The sequence below is a fragment of the Gossypium raimondii genome, chromosome 7, assembly GCF_025698545.1.
Source record: "Gossypium raimondii isolate GPD5lz chromosome 7, ASM2569854v1, whole genome shotgun sequence".
NCBI classification, from domain to species: domain Eukaryota; kingdom Viridiplantae; phylum Streptophyta; class Magnoliopsida; order Malvales; family Malvaceae; genus Gossypium; species Gossypium raimondii.
In genome coordinates, this window is record NC_068571.1 from 19,480,065 (window position 1) to 19,504,591 (window position 24,527).

The 24,527-nt window shown below is 33.2% G+C and overlaps 3 protein-coding genes across 13 annotated transcripts; 1 reads left to right on the plus strand and 2 right to left on the minus strand.

The window, feature by feature from the left end:
* The first annotated feature begins 4,932 nt into the window (after positions 1-4,932).
* On the plus strand, positions 4,933-7,629 carry LOC105799793 (uncharacterized). The gene is made up of 5 exons (XM_012630527.2): positions 4,933-5,079; positions 5,158-5,228; positions 5,349-5,429; positions 5,637-5,680; positions 7,290-7,629. The coding sequence occupies exons 1-5, from the start codon at positions 5,025-5,027 to the stop codon at positions 7,387-7,389; spliced, it is 351 nt and encodes a 116-aa protein (XP_012485981.1). The 5' UTR covers positions 4,933-5,024; the 3' UTR covers positions 7,390-7,629.
* A 2,404-nt stretch (positions 7,630-10,033) lies between these two features.
* Positions 10,034-12,144, minus strand: LOC105799785 (glucan endo-1,3-beta-glucosidase 4). 2 transcript variants are annotated; one of them, XM_012630515.2, is made up of 3 exons: positions 11,952-12,119; positions 11,621-11,872; positions 10,034-10,246 (listed from the first exon to the last, which is right to left on the minus strand). In XM_012630515.2, exons 1-3 carry the CDS (start codon positions 12,019-12,021, stop codon positions 10,212-10,214), a joined length of 357 nt encoding a protein of 118 aa, XP_012485969.1. In that variant the 5' UTR covers positions 12,022-12,119; the 3' UTR covers positions 10,034-10,211. The 2 variants fall into 2 exon arrangements, with proteins under 2 accessions (XP_012485969.1, XP_052489581.1); XM_052633621.1 differs by lacking the exon at positions 10,034-10,246 and having other exon boundaries at positions 11,379-11,872; positions 11,952-12,144.
* Positions 12,145-12,712: 568 nt separating this feature from the next.
* On the minus strand, positions 12,713-22,181 carry LOC105799728 (histidine kinase 2). Of its 10 annotated transcripts, none has more exons than XM_052633619.1 (16): positions 20,982-22,181; positions 19,884-20,150; positions 18,711-19,205; positions 18,201-18,476; positions 17,789-17,958; positions 17,451-17,663; positions 17,174-17,360; positions 17,011-17,062; positions 16,699-16,928; positions 16,514-16,612; positions 15,321-15,988; positions 14,266-14,769; positions 13,499-13,857; positions 13,297-13,380; positions 12,993-13,052; positions 12,713-12,926 (listed from the first exon to the last, which is right to left on the minus strand). In XM_052633619.1, exons 1-13 carry the CDS (start codon positions 21,366-21,368, stop codon positions 13,608-13,610), a joined length of 3,798 nt encoding a protein of 1,265 aa, XP_052489579.1. In that variant the 5' UTR covers positions 21,369-22,181; the 3' UTR covers positions 12,713-12,926; positions 12,993-13,052; positions 13,297-13,380; positions 13,499-13,607. The 10 variants fall into 10 exon arrangements, with proteins under 10 accessions (XP_052489579.1, XP_052489577.1, XP_052489576.1 ...); XM_052633617.1 differs by lacking the exon at positions 13,297-13,380 and adding an exon at positions 13,189-13,296 and having other exon boundaries at positions 20,982-22,180; XM_052633616.1 differs by lacking the exon at positions 13,297-13,380 and adding an exon at positions 13,139-13,296 and having other exon boundaries at positions 20,982-22,180.
* Between the last annotated feature and the right edge of the window lie 2,346 nt (positions 22,182-24,527).

Consider the following 24,527-nt stretch of genomic DNA (forward strand, 5'->3'; position numbering starts at 1 on the left):
TTGGACATAATCAAATTGTATGACCTAGGTTCCTACACCATCTGCACAACTTCTTTTGGTTCATTCTTTCCTGGATATTCATATTATTACGTATTCCACTCGAGCAAGGTCGACTTTTTGGTTTGCGATACAATTTTCTATCCGGTAACAACTTAAATGGAGAAAATGATACAGACGGCCACTTACGTTCATCTGGGATCAGTGGGAATACATGTCTCCACAGATTGTACATGTATTCTATTTTGTAAACTTTGTCGACATATCTCATGGGATCCAAAAGGAGATTCTGACAAGCTGAAATTGCATAAGCGCATGGATAAAAAAGTTCGTCAAACGTCCTACAGTCGCAGGTCCTATTTCTTAGGTGTACACGATATTTCCCGCCGGTAATACATTGGTTCAGTCTTTTAAACTTTGTCACACGAAACCATAGGTTGTTGCGATTGTGACACACTGTGTGCATGGTGTTAGCCCGTACCATTTCCTTGTTAATTTCTTGCAATACCTTCCGAAACCATACATGGCATCCCTGCATTTGGCCTTTATAACTCGCTGCTCACTTTGGAAATAGTGCCACCAAATGAAAATATGTCTCTCACACAACCGAGGTTATCGACAAATGGCGCATTCCTTTTAGAACAGAATTTATGCATTTAGCCAGGTTTGTGGTCATAGGACAATATCGTAGGCCACCATCGTATGCTTGTTTCCACTGTTCCAAAGGTATGTTACAGAGGTAGTCTGAGTCTTGATCGTTAACTAAACGCAAAATCCCCAACATCTCATAAAAACTGTCATTACTGATCTCGTACCCTGCCAATATAAGTTGATAGCGAAAATTACATACCACTATTCCATTCAGAATAAATTGAATATTACAAATGAAATTATATTACTAGAGATTAAATAGCAATGTTGGCCACTTGTCGTCGTTCAGTGATAAACTGATATTGCCCGTAGTAGTTAGACGCAATGTCCCTTAGACAATACCGATGGTGTGTGCGATCCCATAGGCTTCTTTGTCTCTCAATTGCGGCTAGTATTCCAGTGCCCCAATCCGATATAACGCAGATATCAGGTTGGGGGAATACATGCCTCATTAACCTAGAAAGAAAGATATCTCAGCCATCACCTGACTCCCCCAGTGTTATTGTAAACGCAATTGGAAGTATTCTCCCACCGCCATCCTGTGCCACAGCTAGCAATAGCCAATGGGTATATCTACCATACATAAAGGTACCATCAATTTCTACCAATGGCTTGTAGTACACAAATGCGTTCTGACATTGCTTAAAGCTCTAGAACTGACGTTTGAACACTTGGCATTCACGGAGCAATCGGTTGTTGTCGTATGCAAAGATCATTTCAAGGTCTATTATACAACCTGAGACGTACCTCTCCAGCACCTGACACCACTGCCACACCTCATTATATAAAGCATCCCACCCATTATGCATCTTTTCCAATGCCTTCTGCTTAGCTATCCAAGCCTTGCGGTAAGAGGGCGTGTACCTCAATTGCTATGAATATTGGCAATTAAGATCAACACAAAAGTCCTGGGATCTGCCTTCAACATCGGTAGTATTAAGCTAGCTATCATACTTGAATCCATCTTGGGATGATCTTGTGAAACACCTGTCAACGAAGTACATTAAATAATGCAACATTAAGTAATAACATTATTATTCAAAAACCCTAAACACCTAGTGATACTTTTTTATCTCCCACAAGCCTGTCTTTTTCCTAAAAGAAGCCATGATTTTCAATGAACATGTCTCGTCTTGCACTGCACACTTGACCTCGAACTTCTCAGATTTAGATTTAACCAGTTGTAGTTAACCCCGTGATCGATGTTATATTTTTTCAATGCACCAAAAAAACTATCTTTACTGGAAAACTCCTCACCAACTTCCAATTCACCTGAATCCAATGATAAACTTGTACGGTCACGCCTTCTCTGTGGTGGATCTAGAAACTCCAATGCATTATCTGCCGATATATCGACATTATGCATGTGGGCTGGAGGCGAGTACACCCTGAATCACAGATCTTCTTCTTCTTCTTCATCTAAACCCCTTTTAACATCTTCAGGTTCAGATGGAACAGGCTCCGATTCAGAAAATAATGCAACTTCTGCACCATCATGGCTGGGCTCTCAAGGTGGATCCACATTGGACTCGTCATTCAACCCACTATCATCTGCAACGTACAAGGTCCCCTCACCGGTGGACGTCGTAGGGAGTATATCATCTCTTCTTGTGGACGTTTCGTAACATCCCCAATCAGATGTGGATTGCCAACCACTAAAAGTTGACGTCATTCCCCAATATGTATTTCTAGCATAGAACATCAACCCACCAATGTGCATGTCCCATCCAATAACCGAGTGGCATGCAGGAGTTATGTATTCCATACTGCTACCAAACACGAGTGCTTCTGTGTTCTGCCTCCCACTAACGGAGTGTTGGGTAGGGGTCGTGTATTCCTCTCGAACAACAGTAGATGTTGAAGTCGCAAATGTTTCATTTGGCGATGAAATTTGTACATATAACTCAAGATAGGGTGATCCACTAGCGAAATGAGTCTACACCATTACCTTAAAGATACGACCACCTTTGATATCAAATGAGTCATATCTCATAGGATCAATCAAAGCACAAAATCAATACTTAATAGAAGAAACCCTCATTGGCGTCGTTTCGAAGATTTTACGCCTAATTCTTTTACGAAATTCTGTCAAATCTATAGTCTGGATAAAAACCAATTGCGTTGTGTTCTCCGATAAAAAAATAACGCCGTTATCGATGTCACGGACCTCACCATCATAGTAATAATAGTACTAATACGTTCACTCATCTTCAATTTCTATTCTGCTTAGCCTTTCTAATGTTTCTTGCTATAACTTATGCAACCTGAGAATGAAATTTGGCTCATTTATAGCCTAAAGCCAAACATGAACTACTGTAGAAAAAGAGTGTCGACATGGGAGCTTTTTTCATCAATTTTGCTGACAGTGCATCCTGCTTGAAGCGTTTTTGACACTATTTGTTTAGAAACGTCTTCTCAAAATTATTTTTTCAGGAACTATTGTAGAAAAAGAGCGTCCACATGGGAGCTTTTTTCAATAATTTTGCTGACAATGTATCCTGCTTGAAGCGTTTTTCATACTATTTGTTAAGAACAGTATTCTCAAAATTATTTTTTCAGGAACTACTATAGAAAAAAACAAAATCCTTATTGTCAATTTAATTTTCCCTAAACCCTAAACCTAAACACGATATTATTTTAAAAAAACTAAACCCTAATTTAATTAATTTATTTAAAATACTTAAACCCTAATTTAATTAATTTTAAAAAATAACACTAAATCTTAATTTATTTTTAAAAATTTCTAAAATCCAAAACCCTAAATTATTTTAACAAAACCCTAAAAACCTAACCCTAAATTATTTTAACAAAACTTTAACCCTAAAAACCCTAAACCAAAAAACCCTAGGGACTAAACATTCAAAAAGCCCTAACCTAGAAAAAACACTGAGCAAAATGCGCCCCTGGGGAAGCGATTTTGCCACGTCAGCAAAGTGCGTCTACGTCTGTGTGTTTTGTGCTAACATGGCAAAATCGCTCCCCCAGGGGCACATTTTGTTGAACTTTCACCCTAAAACGCTCCTATATGGACGCGTTTTGCCAAAATCGACCCTTTCCGGTAAATAATGCAGAAATTAGTCCATTTCTATAAATATACTTGAAAATAGGCCTTTATAGATAAATTAGTCCGAATAATTTATATAAATAAACATTTTCACATTGAATAAATTAACGGGGATAATTGAGTGAAAGAATGAAATTCGGCCAAACAAACATGTTCGCGTTGAAAAATTTTAACAGGTTTTTAAGGAATACAAGTGGCAGTGTAGACAGTAGCTCATGTAACTCATCCAACAAATATAACTTACCATATTTGGTAAAAACCCAACTATAAAATATATCTTAGATCTATTGAATTGATTTAAAAATTAGATAATATATATAATTGATCAGATATATGACAAAGATCAATAGGCCCGATTTAAAAGTAAAGGGCAGCAAATTCCAGTCTGTGTTGTCGGCGCCACTTGCATATTTCTGGGAGTAACCTTTTTTATTAAAATATTATTATTTGATTATATTTTATTCTATTGAGATTCTTGTTATTTTCTTTATAGATAGAAGCTAAGGTTTAGGTCGAAAACATAGTTCATTACGTTGATAAAATAAATTTTATTTTTTTGACAAAGTTTGTATTCTTATTTCTAACTCTTAAAGTTTGATTAAGGTTTTCATCGATTTTCGACTAGAGCCCATTCTCTAGTAAACTATGGTCAAGATTAGCAGAGAAGATCAAGTAGTTGAAAACTAAAAGTGACATAATTCGCCTAATTCGAAAACACAAGTATAATTCGGGTAAAAGGTTTATTGTTCTAAATATTAATACGATTAACACGACTCAAATCCAAGCCATACCTGAGGCGATGAATACCCTAACCATCAAACCAACACACGGATTTACTATTAATTAAATTTTTAGTGAATAATATATAAAAATAATAAGTTGACATGACGTTACTTATATTATAATATGTTTGGCATATTAAATTTTAAAAATGACTATTTGACTTAATTATTTTAATAATAATTGTTTGGTAAAATTTGATTTTTTAAAATGTGAAAAATATAAACACCAAAAATCATGAAAATAAGGAATACATTTTACTTAAAGCAGAATTTAACCTAAAACAAAACTTGAGCTAATAAAGTAAGTATGAATTGGCAGCAGTAATTAATTAACTCGAAAGAGAAAAAAAAGTTCAAAACGAGTAAAAGAATAGGAGAACCATGTAAACGGTTGCGTTTCAGCGCGAAAGAAAAACGACGGCGTTTGACTCTGCCTTTCAACGATTTACACATAATAAAGTTTGCTCACTGCAGCAAAACCGATCGCCATTATGCAACCAAAAGTCTAACCTGAAGAAAGAAGAGAGTTTATGAGAATTTCCCAAATGGATGCTTTTCAGTGGCACAAGATTGCTGCTGTTTCTGGTTTTTAACTTCTTTCTCTCATCTTTTTCAATTCCTTTTTCGTACTTATTTATGGGGTTTTTTTTTTTTAAATAACAGGAATAGCAGCCCTTGGATTGGGCACTTATGGCTTCCATATCTTTAAACCTGAAAATCCCGTTTACAAGGAGGTTGGTTTTTTAATACCCTTTCATTTTTTTCACCCAAATTTTCACTTTTCAACGTTTTTGTTGTTCAATTATTTTCTTGTTCTTGTTTTTTTCCTTACTATAATTGGATGATGAACTTAGGTATGGCAAATCGCTTCTACTTACCACTTGTTTCACACAGCTGCTCTTCTTTCTGCTCCTATTACCAAACGCCCCCACATTGTTAGTTCCCTTTTGCCCTTTTATTTTTATAATTTCATTATTGATTTTCTGGGCATGGTTTGCTTAATATTCTTAGGAAAATACTTGTTGTTTTATTGATTGGTTTTATGGTTTTAGTTTTAAGAGACTAATCATACAATCCCCTGAATTTTATTGCTTCGTGTCGAGTTATCAATGGGCTAACTGCTCTCGTTTATTGTGCTTCAGTTTGGAGGCCTTTTGACTGCTGGCATTCTTTCTTTCTCTGGGTCGTAAGTTCCCTTCCCCTTTTATCTTCTTTTTTGAATTTGTTACTTGTTAGAAGTTTGCAATTGATGAATGCTAATCTGAGGGAAAAAAAAGATTTGGTGAAAGGGATTTGAATGATATTCATCGAGATTTCATACTTTGGGTTACTTTCCTTGATGAAAATGATACATTTAATTGTTTTAAACTTGTGTTTTTTTGTTGTTGCATGTGTTTGGTCATAAATCAGTGTCTTGTTTTTAAGTGCATTTCTTAGGTTAATGTTTCTTGAAAAGTTCATATATTTGGTCATTCTACCTGATGGATGCGGATGCATTTAACGGTTTAAAATTTGCATTTCTTAAGGTTTTTCTTTTATATTTTTATTGAGCTTCTTGTTTAGTTCATAATTAGCGAAGGCTTTGAATGTAATGTAGTAGGATGATATGTAAAATTGAGGGGACTCTAATAGCAATTTGACATTTTGCAACAATATGTTATTTATTGCAAATTTTATAGTTTTACAAATATTTAAATTTTGGCAGCATAAAAAGACTTTCGCAAGGCTGTTTTATCTCGCCACCAAAAGTGTGCCAAAAAAGTTTTGACGTATGGTTTTTTGCATCTAACTACAGCAATTTATATCTTGTTGCAAAAAGGACTTTTTTGCATATCAAATGCCTGCTGCTGCGAACAAGTTATTGTAAAACTCAACAAGAATGTGTATAAAATCGCTGCAAATACATTTTGCATAACCAATATTTGCTGCACCTTAAAACGTTTTATAAAATTTATTTGTTGCTTGTTGAGAAGTCTTCGAAGTGTTGTCTTCTGTGCGGCTGACCTGGACCCCAACAATTGAAGGTATTGTCCCTGTGTTGAAGTTTAGTCCTCGGCCTCCACGGAGAGCTGTGTATGGTCCACGGAGGGGGGCGTCTCAGTCGGTAGAGATAGGTACTTGCAAGACTTGGGATAAGTGTAAGTGTTGGGCGTACGAATAATAATGGAGGTACTCAGGCGTAGCTTGAACCGCTAATCTTAGCTTAAAGTTGACATGTTTGTAAACATGGTACCACTTGAGCTACGACCTCTATTATTATTCACACGTCCAATACTAACATTTATCTTGAGTCTTGCAAGTACTTATCTCTACTGACCGAGCCCCCCGGTGAACCATACATGGCTTACCGCGGAGGCCAAGGACAAAACCTGACACGGGGACAATACCTTAAATTGTTGGGGTCTAGGTCGACTACCCAGAGGACAACACTTCGAAAACTTCTCCCAGGGGAACCGATTCCTCCTCAACATTACTAAATGTCAATTCCTTAGCGTGTTTGTATTGCTATTGAAACCATGGAGATTTTTTTCATAGGGTCTATGGGATACCATGCATTACTAATGCTGTGAATAAAAGTGCATCTCTGTATTGACCATATCTCCTGTCATTCAACACTATGGATTCTTTGATTGAACAGAAACATAACCTAGCTTTGAACAGTTAGGTGTATGAATGTGAATAAATGCAGTCAGTTGTTTAGCAGGGAATGGATGTGTGAATGTATTTACTATGCTAATGTTAAATTCATTCATGCAGAATTGATATGGTGAAAATATAATTAAATCATTATGTAGGTGTTACACGGCGGCATATCTGGAGGACAGAAAATATTCGGCCCTTGCTCCATTTGGTGGCCTTGCTTTTGTTGCCGGTTGGGCAAGTCTGTTATTCTAAGGTTGGATTTTCCTTAGAAGAACTTATGCTATCACTTGAAACAAGTTAGAGAACATCTTGTCCTCTTTGTTATGCCATATATGTAACAAACCTTTGTATAGTTGTTGTCTCATAAGATACCCTAATACATTTTTAATTGCAAACAAGACATAATTATGTATTTTTGTCTGTTATGAGTATTAACATTGTAATATGTCTTGTTTGATTGTGAAAATCAATTCAATACCTATTTACCCCCAAGCTTTTCCTGGGAAACGATGAATTTTACTAATACAAGAGTTTCCTTTCTCTGTACACTTCTAGTATTATTTCCAGTTAATATGTTTTATTTCTTTAATTTTGATAAAATATTTTTAAAAGCAATTTAAACTTTCAATTTATTAAAATATATTTTTCTTATATAATTACATGCAAAATTTTGTTTTAGTTTTATTTTATTAGATGTTTCATAGGCATAAAAGAAATTATAAAATTTTAGAATGTAATTTTATAAAAATAATATCGATTTTTAAAAATGAAAATTAAAACTAAATTTATGAAATAAACTTTAAAAACATTTTATCATGCCATGAAACAATAATACTTGTGTTATTAAGTTTTTCTTTCGTTAAAGAGGAAAGTGACATTTCACAAAGTGATCCTTAATTTTATATATTGGTGCTTTCCTATGATATGAAAATTTTTGAAATGCTGTTGATTAGAATATTATTGTTAGGAAAGTTATTTATGTATGTTACTCTTATTAAATAAAAGACTTTTTTTTGATAAAAATTCTGTATATTTCAAACTATTGATTTATATATTAATCATGTCCTTCAATTATTGAAACCGTTAATTTAACTATTAAATGACATGAAAAATTTTATGTGACATCATTTAAAATGAAAGTTTTAAAGAAAGTAAAATGTTGTTACATAACTTTTAAAATTAAAAATAAAGTAAAATTGAAAAGAAAAGAGAGTGAACAATAGTTTCAGTAAAACTTTGAAAATCTCAAAATTAAGAATTCTATAAGATCCATTTTAAAATGTTTATTTTTCTTTAAATTTTCATTTTAAATTATGTCTTAATGATTAAATTAACAATTTTAGTAACGGAAGGACTTTATTGATCATTAATAGTTTGAGGATATAATTAGAATGTTAAAGTTTGAGAATCATTTTAAAATGAGGGCTTTTTTAAATAATTTTTAGGCTTAATGCACAAATTGATCCCTAAAGCATCTCGATTTTCTAAGTTGGGTACTTAAAACTTTGCACGATGGTTTAGGACTAAAGTTTGTTTTCCTTACAAGGTTCACCCCAAGCATTATCCTCCAACCAATCAAAAGCTGTGACATGGCACATCCTAATTAAAAACACTTTAAATTATTAAAAAATTTAAAATTTTAAAAATTATATTAACTGATTTTAAATATATATATTCAGTAAAATACTTATTAATAAATAATTTTCATATAAATAAAGAAACCAAGGAATTAAATATAAAAACAAAAATATATGGACCAAATCCGTCCTTATAAATATACCTTTTGAAACGGCTGTATACTAATGTCTGGATTAGATGCAGAGAATAGATTGGTGGTGAATCGATGGAATAATTTGCAACCTTTTATGGATTCCACAAAGTACAACCTTCTTAATAATTAAAAATATTAAATCCAACCAAAAAGAAGGTTGAAACGATATTTGCTTGAACGTTTTGAATTTCTTTCACTGCTGCGCAAACTATTTTTTTTTCATTTTATAAAAATTTAAGTGTTTTTATCAAGATGTGAAATGTGGCAACCTTTGTGATTGTTTCCTTTAACATAGTTAATGCTTTGGATTAACAAATAACAGAAACAAACTTTAAATCCTGAGTCGTACTGCAAAAACTTTTAATTAGCTATCAGAGAAAACCAAGTATGTTAGAGGCAATTCGTGCATTAAGCATAATTTTTTAAGTACCTAACATTACATCCACAATTATGTCAGTCCGCAATTAATTAACTTTTTTTTAATTTAAAAACATTTTTATATTTTTATATTTTTAAATATTGAAAAAATTAATTAATTGTTGACGCTTCGACGTATGCCATCACGTCAGCACAGTTAATAGGCATTAATTGTTTTATTCATTTTAAAATGGTTTAACAAACATCACAAATTGAAGGGTTAAAAACGACAAAGAATTAAATGAAGGATTAAAATATTTTTTTTTGTAAAGTTGGAAGCCCAAATAAATTTATGTCTTTTATTATTAATGAATATTTAATAATAATATTTTTCAATGATGTTTATTATTAACAAATATTCAATTAATCCATAATGTATAATTTTCTCTCATTTTAATCAAATCCATTACACGAATACATTTAAAAAACTTGTATATGAACTCAAAATTATAAAGATGTATAATTTGCAATTTTTCTCATTATATATATTTATATTCTATTAAGGACCGATCAATGACGTTTCATTGTTTGAGAGGAATAACTCAGCAATACAAAATGCTAAAATAATTAGATAAAATTATATATTATGTCTATTTTTTATTAATTCTATTAATTATTGCATTCTCAAATAATGATATAATTTTGGGATATTTTTATGAAGAATATTTTGTCGGAGATAATTTTATAAAAATAAATATATTCTACGAATTAAAGTATTAATTATATTTTTATTCAATAAGAAAGTAAATCTCCTACTATAAAAATCCAAAAGTAAATGTTAAGAGGAAAATAAATTAAAATTCTTACATTTAAATGAGAATGTTTATATTTCCTAAAAAGGAGAAGTCGGCAAAATAGAAATGACATGAATTGGTTTGCCTCTGAATCAGGGAATAAACTCGTATTTGCAAGAATTATAACCTGCAACCAAATACAACTAGGGGTGAGCATTCGATCGAATCGAATCGAATCGAATCGAAAATTTTAGAATTAATCGAGTTTTCGAATCTCATTTTATCATCCTAACTTTATTTGAAGTTTTCTCGAATCGAGTCGAGTGAGATAGAATTCGAATCGAATCGAATCGAATATATTTGTTCGAGTTAAATTTTAAAAAATAATTTTGGGTCCTTGTATCCATTGTCACCCATCGTAATAAAATTTGTCCACCTTAATCAAATTTTTTATTAACTTTCATCACCTCATAATTTATTTATTAATTTTTTATATACTGGTTAGCTTATTTGTTTGCTTAGTTGTTTCAATTATCTTCGGATTCTTGTCACTATGTATTTTGGAATTAAAATATATTAAATATAAAAATATGATTTTTAATAAAATTTATTTTAAAAATAAAATTTAAAATTGATACCAATATAAAATTTTAACACGAATATTTTATGGCATAATTAAGAATTCAATTTTAATATAAATATTCAATATGACTAAACAATTCAATAATATAAATAATATAAAATGTGAAATTTAATTTAATAATATAAATAGTATATATAAATAAAATTATTACTATTTATGTTTAGTGATTTTTTGGATAAATTTGATTTTTATTTTAGAGTAAATGGTGAGAAGTAAAAGTTTAGGGGAAAATAAAAGTTTTGGGGAATAAAAGTTTGAGGAAAGTAAATAGGGGAGTAAAATTTTGGAGGAAAATATTAAAAAAATTGGAGGGGAGGGTTTGGGGTAGATGGGAGGTGGGATGGGAAGAGAATAAAAGTTTTAAGGGAAAAGTGGGAGGGAGTAAAAATTTTATGGGAAAATAAAAGGTTTTGAGGGTTTTTGAGAGTAAAATTTTGAAAAAAAAATGAATGGAAGAGTAAAATTTTGGTGGAAAATGGATTTTGGGTAGATTGGGGGGTTGGGAGGGGAGGGGAGTAAAAGTTTTGGGGGAAAAGTGAGAAGGAGTAAAAGTTTTGAGGGAAAAGTAAAAAAGTTTGGGCTCACCCCTAAATACAACAATAAATAAGTTGAGTAATTTTGTTGTAGAACCAATTTTTTTATGTTTACTTCTCTATAATATTTTCAATTTTAATCATTTCTAAGTAAAATAAATTCTATTTTAATAAATGAAATTACATTCTAAATATTAGAATATCTGATTTGTTTCCTTTTTCTTGCTTTAGTATATCTAAGATGCAAGTTGCTTCTTACGCATTACATTAAAAGGAAGCAGCACATGATGACCAAAGACCAACCACATGAATTTCCCACTTTCTACTTTCTAAGCACATGGGATTCGCTCATTTTTTTTAAAAACTGTCAATGGATAACGCTTACTTGGATCTAGTTCTGTAATCATGGCAGCTCCTTTGAAGTTGCAAGATCCTCCTTTGTGCTTGAACCTTTGGAAGTAATCATTGAAGGCATAGGAAGCATGGTTTGTCATAGTGTTTGGAAAATAACAAGCCTGGTTTACCTGAATCTTACTGCAATCTGCACCACCTTCCCCACATGCCCAATCCAGGGCTACCTTCAACTCTTCATCTGGGGTTTGTTCATCTGCTATGCACCATTGCTCGTATTCCCCAACTGATATTAACATTTATATGAGAACACCATTTTACAACATACATAAGAAACCATGGCAAGGAGGTTTTTAAGAATGTACCTGATTTTTGAGGAATAATAATTGACATAAACAGCAGCACAAGCGTTATCTTTAACAACAAGGGTGACATTGAGGAGGGAGAGAGAGTGGAAGTGGAGAAATGATCTTATAGTATCTATCCACTGATAAAACTCATAAATCAATATCCCTTTTATAGTGTGGAAAGCATTACATACGCTAGGGGCCATGTGAATGGGTATGTGTACTGTTGGTTATCCTTTTAGGTTTTTAGTTTTTTCTGCTATTAGTTCTTATACTTTACGAAAGTTGTAAATTTAATCCCTATATTTCTATTTGATCAAACTTTAATCTCTCTATTTTCCAAATTTTAAAATTTAAATCCTCACTAAACAAAAACAAAACATATTATATGTATAGTATTATGTTAGCTCATTATTTTCACATATTACTCGCTTCGGATAATGGAATATTGATTATCATTTGAGTTAAAAGACTAAAATTTTAAAATTCAAAAGAATATAAAACTTAGAATCATTAAACAGGAAAAATAGACTAAACCTATAATTGTACACATAACATTGAATTTAACTGTTACTATTTGAATATCAATTAAAATAAGAGTACATGAACTACTAACAATTTTTTTATTTCAAAATCCAGTCACCCCTGCCATGTGCCTTAGAAGAATATATTCCCTGTATGTGCATCAGACTAAAAATAAGCAAATCTATGATCCATTTAAAGGAACTTGGAGCAACAAGACTACCCACAGGTGCTTGGCAATCCTAAGAAACCACAAATCGAATTAAAAGCAAGCAATTTATTACTTACAAGCACATGTCAAAAATAATTTACACTGGTTGTGTACTAATAAAATAAAGGAATAATATACAACGAAAACTCATGGTTACAGGAAGCACTGACTAAGAACCCAATCTTTCAGCAGAGATGACAGTAATGCATTCCCAACTTCCAACCATCAATTGGATCACCCTTTCAAGCCAATTTGAAAAACTAAAAATAAAAACAGTAAGATTTCAAAATGCCTACATTCAACTCGAATAAATGAATAGTTCTAACCTCGAACCATGTACTTTTAGTGAAGATTTTCCAACACAAAGTGCTTGAAACATGGAAAATCTACATAAAATGATAAAAAAAAATTATTTTATTTTTTGGCTGAGACCATATAACGAGGGGAAAAAGAATGGATGTCACTTAATTACAGTTAAATATAAATTGGATACTACAGGAAAAGGACCATTCTCCCTCGTACTTGGCAAGAAAATGGATGACAAACAACAGGTCCTAAGGATTCGAATTCTTCCATGGTTTTTCATTCAACACAGTCAAAAGCAAAATCATGGATGCAACCTCAGCATACCTGAAGACAAAGAACACACCATAAACATCCGAAACCTGTTTTGGGTGATATCAAATGGTTTGGCTGCATGATACCATTTTTTGGCTGAAAAAAGAATTCATGATATCTTCTTTGGTCATGGAGGAAGAATATATGAAGCAGACATGAAATATTTAATAACTACACATTCAATTTAAAGGAGAAAGAAGGATGGCCAAGTTACCATAATTCGGATGTCCACCAGTATGAGGCAAGGACTAGTCACTTGTCAGACAACCGAGAGTCACAAGGGGTCAACCTGAAGAAAGTTAGTTCAACCAACACCCACTATATCAACCAGACTCGAAAAAACTTGCAACAGCTGAATAAAGTTGCTCTTCCTCAAAAGGCTTCGACACATAGCCATCCATCCCACATTTCATGCACTCTTCGTTTGTAGCCTGGATGACATCAGCTGTCATTGCCAATATTGGAATGTGCCAGTAAGACACATTTCCATACATATCAATTGATGCTTCTCCAGAAGCAATATTTTCATTGACCTGAGTCTCCACACTGCGGATTTGCCTAGTTGCTTCAAACCTGCATAAATATTTGGAGTATCAGGATGGTGATGTACTCTTAAGAGTAGGATCTTGAAGATGTTTTGATCCATAGGTAAAAAGTAACAAATAAATATAATAATAACGTTCAGTTTACCCATTTACTTCAATTGACCAAGAATCTATCAAACAAATCAGCATTCTTTTTACTCCATATCTAAACCCAAATAACTGGTTCTTGATAAACTTATACCTAATATTGCCTCATCAGTCATTTAGGTTATAACATTTTGATTAGCAATGTATTAATTACTTCCCTAACTAGACAATCATTACACAATAGGCACCATTGCTTGCCATAGAGGCCTCTTTCATATTTTCAGGTTTTTGCTGAAATGAAGCACACACAAACTTGGAAGAACAAATAAAGGCCAGTTAGATTGATTACCCGTCCATTTCCGGCATCTGAAGATCCATGAAGCAGGCATCAAAATTATGGGGTGGTCTAAGCTTGTCCAGCGCATCCTGGCCTTTTTCCACACAGGAAACAATTGCTCCATATTTCTTTAAAGCACCTTCTGCCACTCTTCTGTTAACCTTGTTATCATCAACCACTAAAATTCGTTTTTCTCTAAGTAGGGTCCCGAGTGTACTTTTCTTTCTATGTACCTGGTCCTTTCTACCATTTCCTAGGAGTTCCTGGAAACAGGCAATGATGACGCTCAACCGAAGAGGCTTCATCAGTACATTATCTACAAAACCAGCAGTCTTAAGCTTGGATCGTTCAAGAGGAGTCATGGCGGTAGCCAAGAGAAAAATCTTAGGGAAGTTCGTTGAAACATTTATCCTGCCATTCTGCCTATGTTCTTTGAGCAAGGAACGGAACTGAAGAACTCTTTCCTGGTTCCAAGCATCTTTGTCTATAAGAATCATGGCCAAATGAGCAAAGTCACTGCAGAAGATACAAATAAAAAAAGGTTCAGCTAAACCAAGGTAAGTTAAGTGTTTGATAGTAAGCTTTCTAGTAATCAAAAACTAATTGTCTAACTATTTCTTGCTTTTTGTAAGGCAGCATGCTCATTATTATTAGTATCTTTACAAATATTGACACAGGTTTGAAAAAGATATATCATTACTAATATGTATAGTATCTTGATAGCAACAGGTGACTCTCATAAACTTCAGCTTAAAAAGCCTTCCAAAACTGCAAAGAATAACCCTGATTAATGTGCACATCTTGGCTCTCTAGATCCGTATCAAGCTAGCAGCTGTTTAAGTTGGGTACAATACCTAGAGTAATCACGGTGATGCATGTTACACAAAGTATAGTAGAGAAATATATTGTAATACTGATGTATCTTTCCCTAGGTTTCATTGTGTGAGAATTAATATTGAAATCTATTTAAATAAAAGTTCTCTAGTTCATAAAGATGGTTCTTTGTGTATAATATTAAGAGCCTTCAATCTTCTGCCTATAAGCAACACCAAAACTATTCTAGCTACCTTGTGCCACAAGCGTTTGACAGATAGGTGCATGTTGACTCCATACTCAATGTTATATCCACAGATATTCCCAATCTCCGTAGATGGTATCTAGTGACCTCAGCTCGTATGCTTCTATTATCAACAACCAGTGCTCTCAAACCTTGAAACTCTGAAACCACTGGATCATATTGCTTCCACCTTGAATCCAAAGAACTCACTTCACCTTTTGCAAAAGATCCAGTAAATGAGAAAGTACTGCCAATGCCAGGTTCACTGACAAACCCTATCTCCCCATGCATGAGTTCCACCAGATGTTTGCTGATGCTCAATCCTATTCCAGTCCCACCATAATGTCGTGAAGTTGAACTGTCAGCTTGCACAAAAGGAGTGAAAATCCGATCTTGAGCACCCAAATGAATTCCCACACCTGTATCCTCAACAGTCACCAGTAATTTAATCTTTTCAGGGTCCTCCACTGCATCTTTGCTATTTAATGTTTTAAAATTCTCCCAGCTCCTCCATCTGTCTACCACCGGAAAGCCACTTAACGTGTTGTATGTCTTGCTTGACATATCTTGAACCAAGTTCAAGCCTTGTTGTAACACTTTGTCTCCCACATCACATGCACCTTTCACTTCATCTACCAGATGCACTGAGACAAAAATATGTCCCTTATCCTGCGTGAACTGCAATTTCAAGAAGAGATAAGGGAATAAATTCAAACTTAAATGATCTGAAACTGTAACAGTCGTACATATTCATCTGGTTATTTCTAGTGCAGTTAAACACGAGACAATCATAGAATTGTGCATACCATCCCGGGCATTTATGAGTTCAAAACACTTGGATACATTTACTGTAAGGCTGCATGCATGGTTTAAAAATTTTCAAATTTTAAATTTTTATGAACAGAGAGTTTGTTCTTCTCTCGTCCACAGAATATTCAACTTTAGGGCATGCGTTGTCCCTGAAAGTATTCACCCTACAACTATCAACTAATCAAGTAAGCGAAGCAAGGTCAAAGCTGGAGTGAACTTAAGAGGACTAACAATGTGAATAGAAAGATGAGATGATAGCCACTCAAATCTCCCCAAGAAAAATGCATCCAGTTCAGAAGTAATATATTGTTTTCCGAGTCTTTTGGCAATTTAAGTTTAGATTATATGATGCTATAGAAAGTGAAGAAACATGGAAATTCAACCATAACAAACCTTAATTGAATTTCCAACAAGATTGATAATTATTTGCCGAAACCGCCCAGGATCACCAACAACAACTTCGGGAACCCGATCAGAAACATAAACCGCCAACTTCTCATGTCCAAAGACAAACAAATAAGATTATGTAAGGACTAAATTTGTTTTCAATAATAGAAAAGGAATTACGTTCTTTTTACCTCAATCCCTTTATCATTAGATTTGTCCGAGGAGAGTGAGAGAACATTATCAAGAAGAGAACGTAGATCGAAGGGCACATCCTCAAGTTCAAGCCTGCCTGATTCTATCTTAGCCTGATCAAGGACCTCATTTATCAGCGAGATAAGATCTTTCCCACTAGCATGAGCAGTCTCAGCATAGTCCCTTTGGACCGCATCAAGATCCGTGTCCATCAGCATCTTCAGCATACCTGTTAATACAAGTACATTCTGTTAACTAATTGTGACAAAATAGAGAAATGATATTTATACAAATGAAAGCTTTCTAATCACCTAGAACACCATTCATTGGAGTCCGGATCTCATGGGAAACAGTAGCTAGAAACTACAATAAAAAAAACCATTACGTTAGTAACCACTGGAATTAATCGATTATAGCCATTCTTCTAAGGGAAACTTTTCCATAGAACTTGTTTGCTAATGGTAGCAAATGTACCTGAGATTTTGCTATATCTGCAGCTTCAGCACGAGCTTTGAGCTCCATCATCTCACGGTAGTCATTCTCAACTTTTGCAATTCGACTTATAGCTGCATGGAAGATATGACCAACAAGTAAAGTGATAACTAGGACTCCTAGTGATGCATTGATTGCCGTCCAGGGTAATGGAGGTTTTTGCTTGAACCTATACGAGAGAAACATCGTGGTTTTAAGGAAATCTACCATCCCACATCTTTTTGCCATTATTATCATTTTAATTTTTGAGAAAACTAACCTGCAGTGCATCTCATGCTTCCTTAATGGATCCCCAAAATCGAGGCTGCTTACATGCAGTAGGCCAGTATCAGTTACATCAGTACCATACATGCTTATGGAAGCAGACGAATTGGTTGTATCGTAAACATTGACAACAATTGTTTGATTGCTAGCAAGTTGGTGCAGAAGCTTCTCCACCAGGGAGGGGACATCATATGATGCACCTAGGTACCTGTAATTGGTATTAACTACTGGGAATATTTTCTTACAAATGTAAAAAAATGCTCATTGACAACAACAATAACACTTGTCCAAACTAATGGTACAAAAAATCAAGAACAATTTAAGAATGATTACCCCATTGTTGCTTCAATACGTAACTCTGGAGTAGCATCTGGAGGCAAATCCTTGTTATAAACAGCAAATGTGAGCACAACACCAACGTGATTGGATTTTAACAGCTTAAAAGGTGATGTCAATACTCCCTTTCCAGTTGCCCTTGCCCGCAAAATGTTCTCACGGTCTTCCTGTTAACAATGGAAAGAGCAAATTACCATAACATTGTTGGCTAAGTGAAGGCTAGACAGGATGTTTTAAGTAGACATGCTTTTGAGGTGTATTCTTTTTATGTAAAAGTCATCACAGAATTTGTATTCAACATCATAAACATCATACCCATATCAATTTCCTCCTTTCAGTTATTCATCAAAGGGTAATATATATATATATATATATATATATAGCACACCTAAGCTAAAACGAAACATACCTTTCCAGACATCATGTCAATAGAGACAATATGAGAAACGGTTTCTTGTGAAAATATCACTGGTGCATATTCATCTTTAACGGGTGCAGGATCCAAATTTTCAGTTAGGCAATCTTGGACTAAAGTCTGGTCCTCAGTTTCCATTTTCTTTATTGTCCATCCATGCTGTTTCTCAAATTGCTCCCTCTCTGAGTGAAGAACTTTCAATGCATAAGCAACCCCACTGGTAAGTGGCCTCTCAAAAGCTGTTCTCTCGGTATATTCACCAAATGTTTTCTGCAAAATATGAATCAGTAGTTCAGGTTGACATATTAGCTGAACTAGCAAATAATTACGGTTTCCACAGTGATTAACCATGTCAATCAGTTAAATAAAGTGATGTGAGCAATACAGCATAAAAGAAACTTGCTATCATTATTCATTAGCATCATTGTAACTGCACGAGTAATTGTTTTAAAAAGGTGGGGAAAAAGGCATTTGATACTCAGATACAAAAACATTGAATATGACCTGATCAATAGCAGATGGATGCTTCCCGTGGTGAAAAGTTGATACAAGAAGAGCCAGAGCATGAACATGATTCATGCTAACATTAAATTGATCTTGCAACATCCGTGCTCTTTCATCGCACATGTTGGTAAGAGTCTCTTCTCTCCTCAAATTGATCTTCTGGTTTAAATGCCAAAATAACCAGATGGATGTAAGGATCCCCATTAGTACAAATATTATTAGGAGTTTCTTTCTCCACTTCCCTGCACCCTTGGGAGGGTCCTGAGCTTGCTGCTGATGCTTCTGTTGCAGTAGCAGCTGTAGTTTCTGAGGTACAGGCTGCAACGGAGCTGGCTCACTCTCTCTGCTCCTCCACAGCTTCAAACGGACTCCTGGAATCTGGCAGCTCAGCACCAGTCCAACAAGAAGCAACCAACATCCTTTCACCATACAAAAAGACAAGTTCTCACAATGGTCTTTTGACTGGACTCCTGGTGCAGTTCTTCGCGAGATGTTCTGCTTATGCCAAGGCCAAAGCCAACAGGAAAAGACAATTCTTTTAATAGAATTACTTATAGATGTTTGAAAATTGCTATAATTCTAGCACTTTCATGCAAGCAATATCAGTTAGACTATGTATACTCATAGTAGTGGCATAAAATGCTAAACTTTAATTTTCTTTTGGATGAATATCTTTTAACTTCATGGTCACATGCACAAGCTGAACTTATGATGTATGGTATAATCCTAACATTTCAGTTCAAAACTGAGACCATAAATTTAATTATATCACTAGTAAAGAATACCAGGATTTATTAACCAAAAACTATCAAAATTCATTAGATTCTCTTACTAACAGAATTGTCTTTAACATTTTATGTTAACGACATACATAACATAAGCAGAATAACCTCATTAGCTTCATTTAGAAATCTTTGGCAGCCAAAATCATTATGGGCTGATCCATGCTCCACAGGCGTAGAAAAACAACTTTTTTCATGTGCAAATACTTAGCAAGCATGGAGAGTCAGTCTGTTTCCATTTTTTTCCTAGGAATGGAAAGGAAAACAATAATTTTGCAAAAAGTTTTACTCATCAATTGGAAGTATTCATTGTACAGCATTTACTACTTAGCACAAGAAAGTTAAAAAATTAAATATTCACTACAAAGTTTTCCTAGCAAATGGTTGTTACCTTTCTGCTGGTGTGATGCTCCCATGGTAATGATGAAACAGCATTCAGTACAACATAAGAATCGTGCTCTGGAAATGACAAGTCATGTGCACTGGGAGTATTCTCAACCCGAACTGGGCATTGATCCTTAAGTTCTGAACTTTTTGCAACCCACATCTGCTTTTCAAAGTCTGGCTTCTTTGAACACAGAACATTAAGAGCACAGGTAATATCATCACTTGATGGCTTTTCAGGACCTGAATGTCTGGAACATTCAAGGAATGCTACCTGTAATACACAAAGTGATAAGAAAATGATAGAACTTTCATGTAAAAATTCTAAAACATATGTATCTTCACAACCATGCTTTTAGTGAGAAAGACTGTTCATGCAGAACAAACAACTCTTCTAATGGGCATCCCATCATTCGAGAAAATATGATACTGAAAGCTCAATCCATGCAGGAACAAAAGCATCATAAGTTCATAACCCTCTATTAGATTTGATATCCGCAACGAAATAAGCTTCATTTGGCTGTCAATGGCAGGACAAATCTTCATGCAGACTCAATTATAAGCATTGCCTATGGAGAAAAGATAAAACGCATGTTTTCTCCAATGCTTGCAGCCACTATTACATAAAAGGACAGGTTTCAAAATTCAGATTAATGTAATTGTAAATGAAATGGAAAAAAAGTGAACAATGCAAAGCTTACTCCATTCAATATGTTCCAGGTTGAGGATGACTGCACTAGTTTTCAGAACCATTAATGCAATTAGACAAGGAACCAAAGGAAAGGATAACAAGACAAGAAAATAGTTTATCATATCATATATCATAATACCATAATCAGATTCATGTTTGCAATTATTTCTAGTGCAACTACAATTGAAATTGGGAAAAACCAATCAACAATATTTTGAATCTGCATCATCTTCTGCAAACGGAAATTCCAATAGAACAAGACCAAATTTGTCTTTATCTTGTTTATGTTGGCCAAATCAGCCTTAATGGTTCATAAACCAAAACAAGAGTCTTGTAAAAGAAACAGTTTTGTCAATATATACCAATTCCAGCTACAAACCAAACAACTTAAGCCAAAAAAAGGTGCAAATTTACCTGATCTGATTCGTAGAAGAAAGAAGCTAAAGCATGAAGCTGGTTCTTGCTAACATTGAAATGTTGGAGCAAGATTCTTGCGTTGTCTTCACAAGAAGGGGGAATTTTCTCAGTCCCCTCCGAGGGTACACTTGTCAAGAACCAAATAAACCCAACAGAAAGGAAGCCTAAAAGCCAAAGGAAGATAAGGTATCTGTTCCATTTCTTGAAAGAATTGGATCGATGCATAATCTCCTTAGCCTTTTTTAGCCTGGAATTTGCTGGCAATCTACAAGTAGAAGCGGGAAATTTGCCGTTCATAGACATCTTGACTAAAGCACATCTATGTATTTCCCCGAGGAGCCCTGAGAGCTTCACAAAATTCCCAGTTCCAGAAGAACAACTCATGAAAGTAAAACCTGCAAGGTGACCCCCAAAGATCACAAATTCCACTGCAGATTTAAACTTTCCCAAAACGAAACCCTGAATAATTCTTCACCTAACCAAGTACCATAGCTCACCACCTCACTTCTTGACAAAAAAAAAGCTCCATCTATCTACCATACCAAGAAAGCAAAGTGGTCCAAACTCCAAAACTCTTTGCTCTCTCTTTACCATCCACTTTATAGTTCAAACACTTAAAATATTTTCCTTTTCTTTTCATTCTCCCATCAAAAACCTTACCTTGTTTTTGAAACAACACCCAAGACAGGATCAGCAACCATGCCAAAACAAAACAACCAGAACCCAACCCAGCGCTTGTTTTGGGCAACCAGTGAGGGAATCATTTAATGAAGTAAAAAATAGCCTCTCTCTTTTTTTTTCTTTCTATACCAAGCTTACTCAACCTACTCTCAAAGGCTTTAGATCAAAAGAAGGAATCAAGACTGCAACTTTTTTATTTATTTTAAAAAAATCTAATCTTGAAACCAAAATTTTGGACTTTAACCCAGTTGGTTTGTGCGGTAACCCAACTGGAATCAATCATCAGACTTTGGATAAAGAGAGAGAGAAGATATTAACTTGTTTCTTTTTTTTTTTTTCCCTTTTTTAACACTCACTGGCCCCCCTTTCTCCCTATACTCAGTTTGGAGTCCAGCATTTGAAACTTTTTTTTTCCCTTTTTTAACACTCACTGGCCCCCCTTTCTCCCTATACTCAGTTTGGAGTCCAGCATTTGAAACTGAGGTTTTGCGGTACATGATTATCTCATCATCTAGTGGGGAAGGTTTTCAGGCTCAAAAGCAAACAAACTCCTACATCAGAAAGCCACCCTTCCAACAACATAATTAATTAATTAATTAAAAAAGTATTCTTCTTCCCACCCCATATTTATTACCCATTTCTTTATTACTTAATATCACATCAAGGTTTTCAACTTTTTTCACCATTTTTATATTCACTTTTCTGTACTATTTATTATTTTTTGTGTGCTTATTAGAGTCTCTCTTTTGCTTTTTGGTGAGTTGAAAGAGACTGCACCATTTCAGCGTTTAAAGATGATAGGGGTATTTTGTTTGCTTTGCTGTTGTTGTGCAGCTCGGCTCAGCTCAGATGTACGGATTCAGATACAGTATCAAAGGGAGTCAGAAAGTCAGACACTTGAAGGCTAAATATGGCTTTTCCCATTTCCCCATAGAAGCCACGCCACATAGCTTATATAGCTCAGACTTCAGTGTTGCAGACTCCACTCCTGTTTTCAATTTACATCTACTTTCTTCTTTTCTTTATAAATCTTTTTTTATTCATTGCAATTATTAAAAAATTAATCTCATACTTCAACCAAATTAAAAAAATATTTTTTAAAATTTAACCATTATCTCTATTACAATAAATTCAAACTAATTCAATCAATAAAAAAACTAAATTAAAACTATTTGTAAACTAATGTTAAATTTATATTCTTTTAATATTATTTTTATATAAAATTTTATTTTTATTTTGTTGCATTTCACATGGTGTCAAGTTATCAGTTTATCTGTACTATACCATACCAATTTAATAAGTGAAATTATTTAAAATCAATTTTAATAATTTTTATTATTTTTATATGAAATATTCAAATAAAACAAATAAAAATTAAATATCTAAGAATTAAACTTGATACTAACAAAGGTTTATTTATAACTACTTTACCACTTAATCTATAATTTAATTATTGAATACAAAATCTAATATATATTGATTTTTTATTGGGTTTTTGCTTTAATATGTGTTGTATTTCCTTTTATTAGAAAAATAAATGGGGCATTGCAATGGAGTCTAAATCGTTACTCACATGTCAACTTGAAATCATTTAATATTTTCTTACCAATAATTTTATTCACAAAGTAACTCCCAAAGTCAATTACTATTCTATTTCCAATATTATTATTGAATTTTTCACTAATATTTTAATCATAGTCAATAGTTATAGTTTTTTATTATATCTTGCTATTTTTGACACTATACCTAGCCCCTTCTTAATCCATAAATAGGAGGATAATGCGCTTCAACACACTCAAACTCACGTGCTCCTATATTGACAACAATACTTATACTAATCGAATTAAGACTCAATTAACTTATTTATGATTTATTTATTAAATAATCTATCTAATTTAAAAAAATTATCGAAGATTGTTGGGCTTAAAATATATAGTTGACTTACTAATTAATGTGTAATTTATACCATGCAAATTATAAAATATTTAAAATTTTGATACAATTTCTAAATTATCCATATCCTTTAAAACTCTTAAATTGAAAGGTATTATATGCTAAAGCATGCTTGAATTTATGAACTTTAAATTGTTGCAATATAATTATATTAATTAAGCTAATACCAATTGACAATATTAAAAAAGTTAGAATATGCCGTATGTTAAGTACTATTCAGTAAATTTATAATTTAATTATTGTACTTTTATTTAGAAATTTTATCTCTTTACTTTTTAAATTTAAAATTCAAGTTCAACTGTTAAAATTTTTAACTTTTTTTATTAAATTGGTTGATGTGATATTTTGAAATAATAATAATAATAATAATAACAAATTAAACTTGGTAACTAAAAATAATGGAATTGTAACGAACTTGATTTAATAAAACAATTTTAATTATGTTAATAGTTGAACTGAAATTTTAAAATCTGAAAAGTAAATAGACTAAATTCTTAAAAATAAGAGTATAATAACTAAATTTTAAATTTATGAAAATACCATACACATTTTAACTTATTAAAAGTTGTTAGAATTTAATATATTATTAATGGAATATTTTAGTTCTACAAACAATGTTCAAATATTGTTATGTCTTAAATTAGAACATTTATCACTTTTAAAATTTTATAAAATCTAAAAATTTTGCAACGTATCAAATATTTTTTCCAAAAAACCCTAAATTTTACTACTTTATTTAAATAATTTTTGGGGTTAAGTAACCCCTTGTGTTTTTGTTTATATCCAAATAAATCTTTATTTCAAGTGAAAAATTTAAAGTCTATGCAAGTATAAGTTAAAAAGTAAGGGTTATTTGATGTAAATCAAAAGTGTAGATTTACTATTTTAACCTTATAGAAAAGCATAGAT

Excerpts from the sequence above, each read along its gene's own strand:
- LOC105799728 (XM_052633620.1), bottom strand. The coding sequence starts at position 21,368 with ATGAGTTGTTCTTCTGGAACTGGGAATTTTGTGAAGCTCTCAGGGCTC. Across the intron at positions 20,151-20,981 it reads TCTTCTACGAATCAGATCAG|GTAGCATTCCTTGAATGTTC; the intron begins GTAAATTTGCAC and ends TGTGTATTACAG. Across the intron at positions 17,361-17,450 it reads AAGCATGAGATGCACTGCAG|GTTCAAGCAAAAACCTCCAT; the intron begins GTTAGTTTTCTC and ends TCTCTCGTATAG.
- LOC105799793 (XM_012630527.2), top strand. The coding sequence starts at position 5,025 with ATGAGAATTTCCCAAATGGATGCTTTTCAGTGGCACAAGATTGCTGCT. Across the intron at positions 5,080-5,157 it reads CAAGATTGCTGCTGTTTCTG|GAATAGCAGCCCTTGGATTG; the intron begins GTTTTTAACTTC and ends TTTAAATAACAG. Across the intron at positions 5,229-5,348 it reads AAAATCCCGTTTACAAGGAG|GTATGGCAAATCGCTTCTAC; the intron begins GTTGGTTTTTTA and ends TGATGAACTTAG.
- LOC105799785 (XM_052633621.1), bottom strand. The coding sequence starts at position 12,021 with ATGTCACCCTTGTTGTTAAAGATAACGCTTGTGCTGCTGTTTATGTCA. Across the intron at positions 11,873-11,951 it reads TATTATTCCTCAAAAATCAG|TTGGGGAATACGAGCAATGG; the intron begins GTACATTCTTAA and ends TGTTAATATCAG.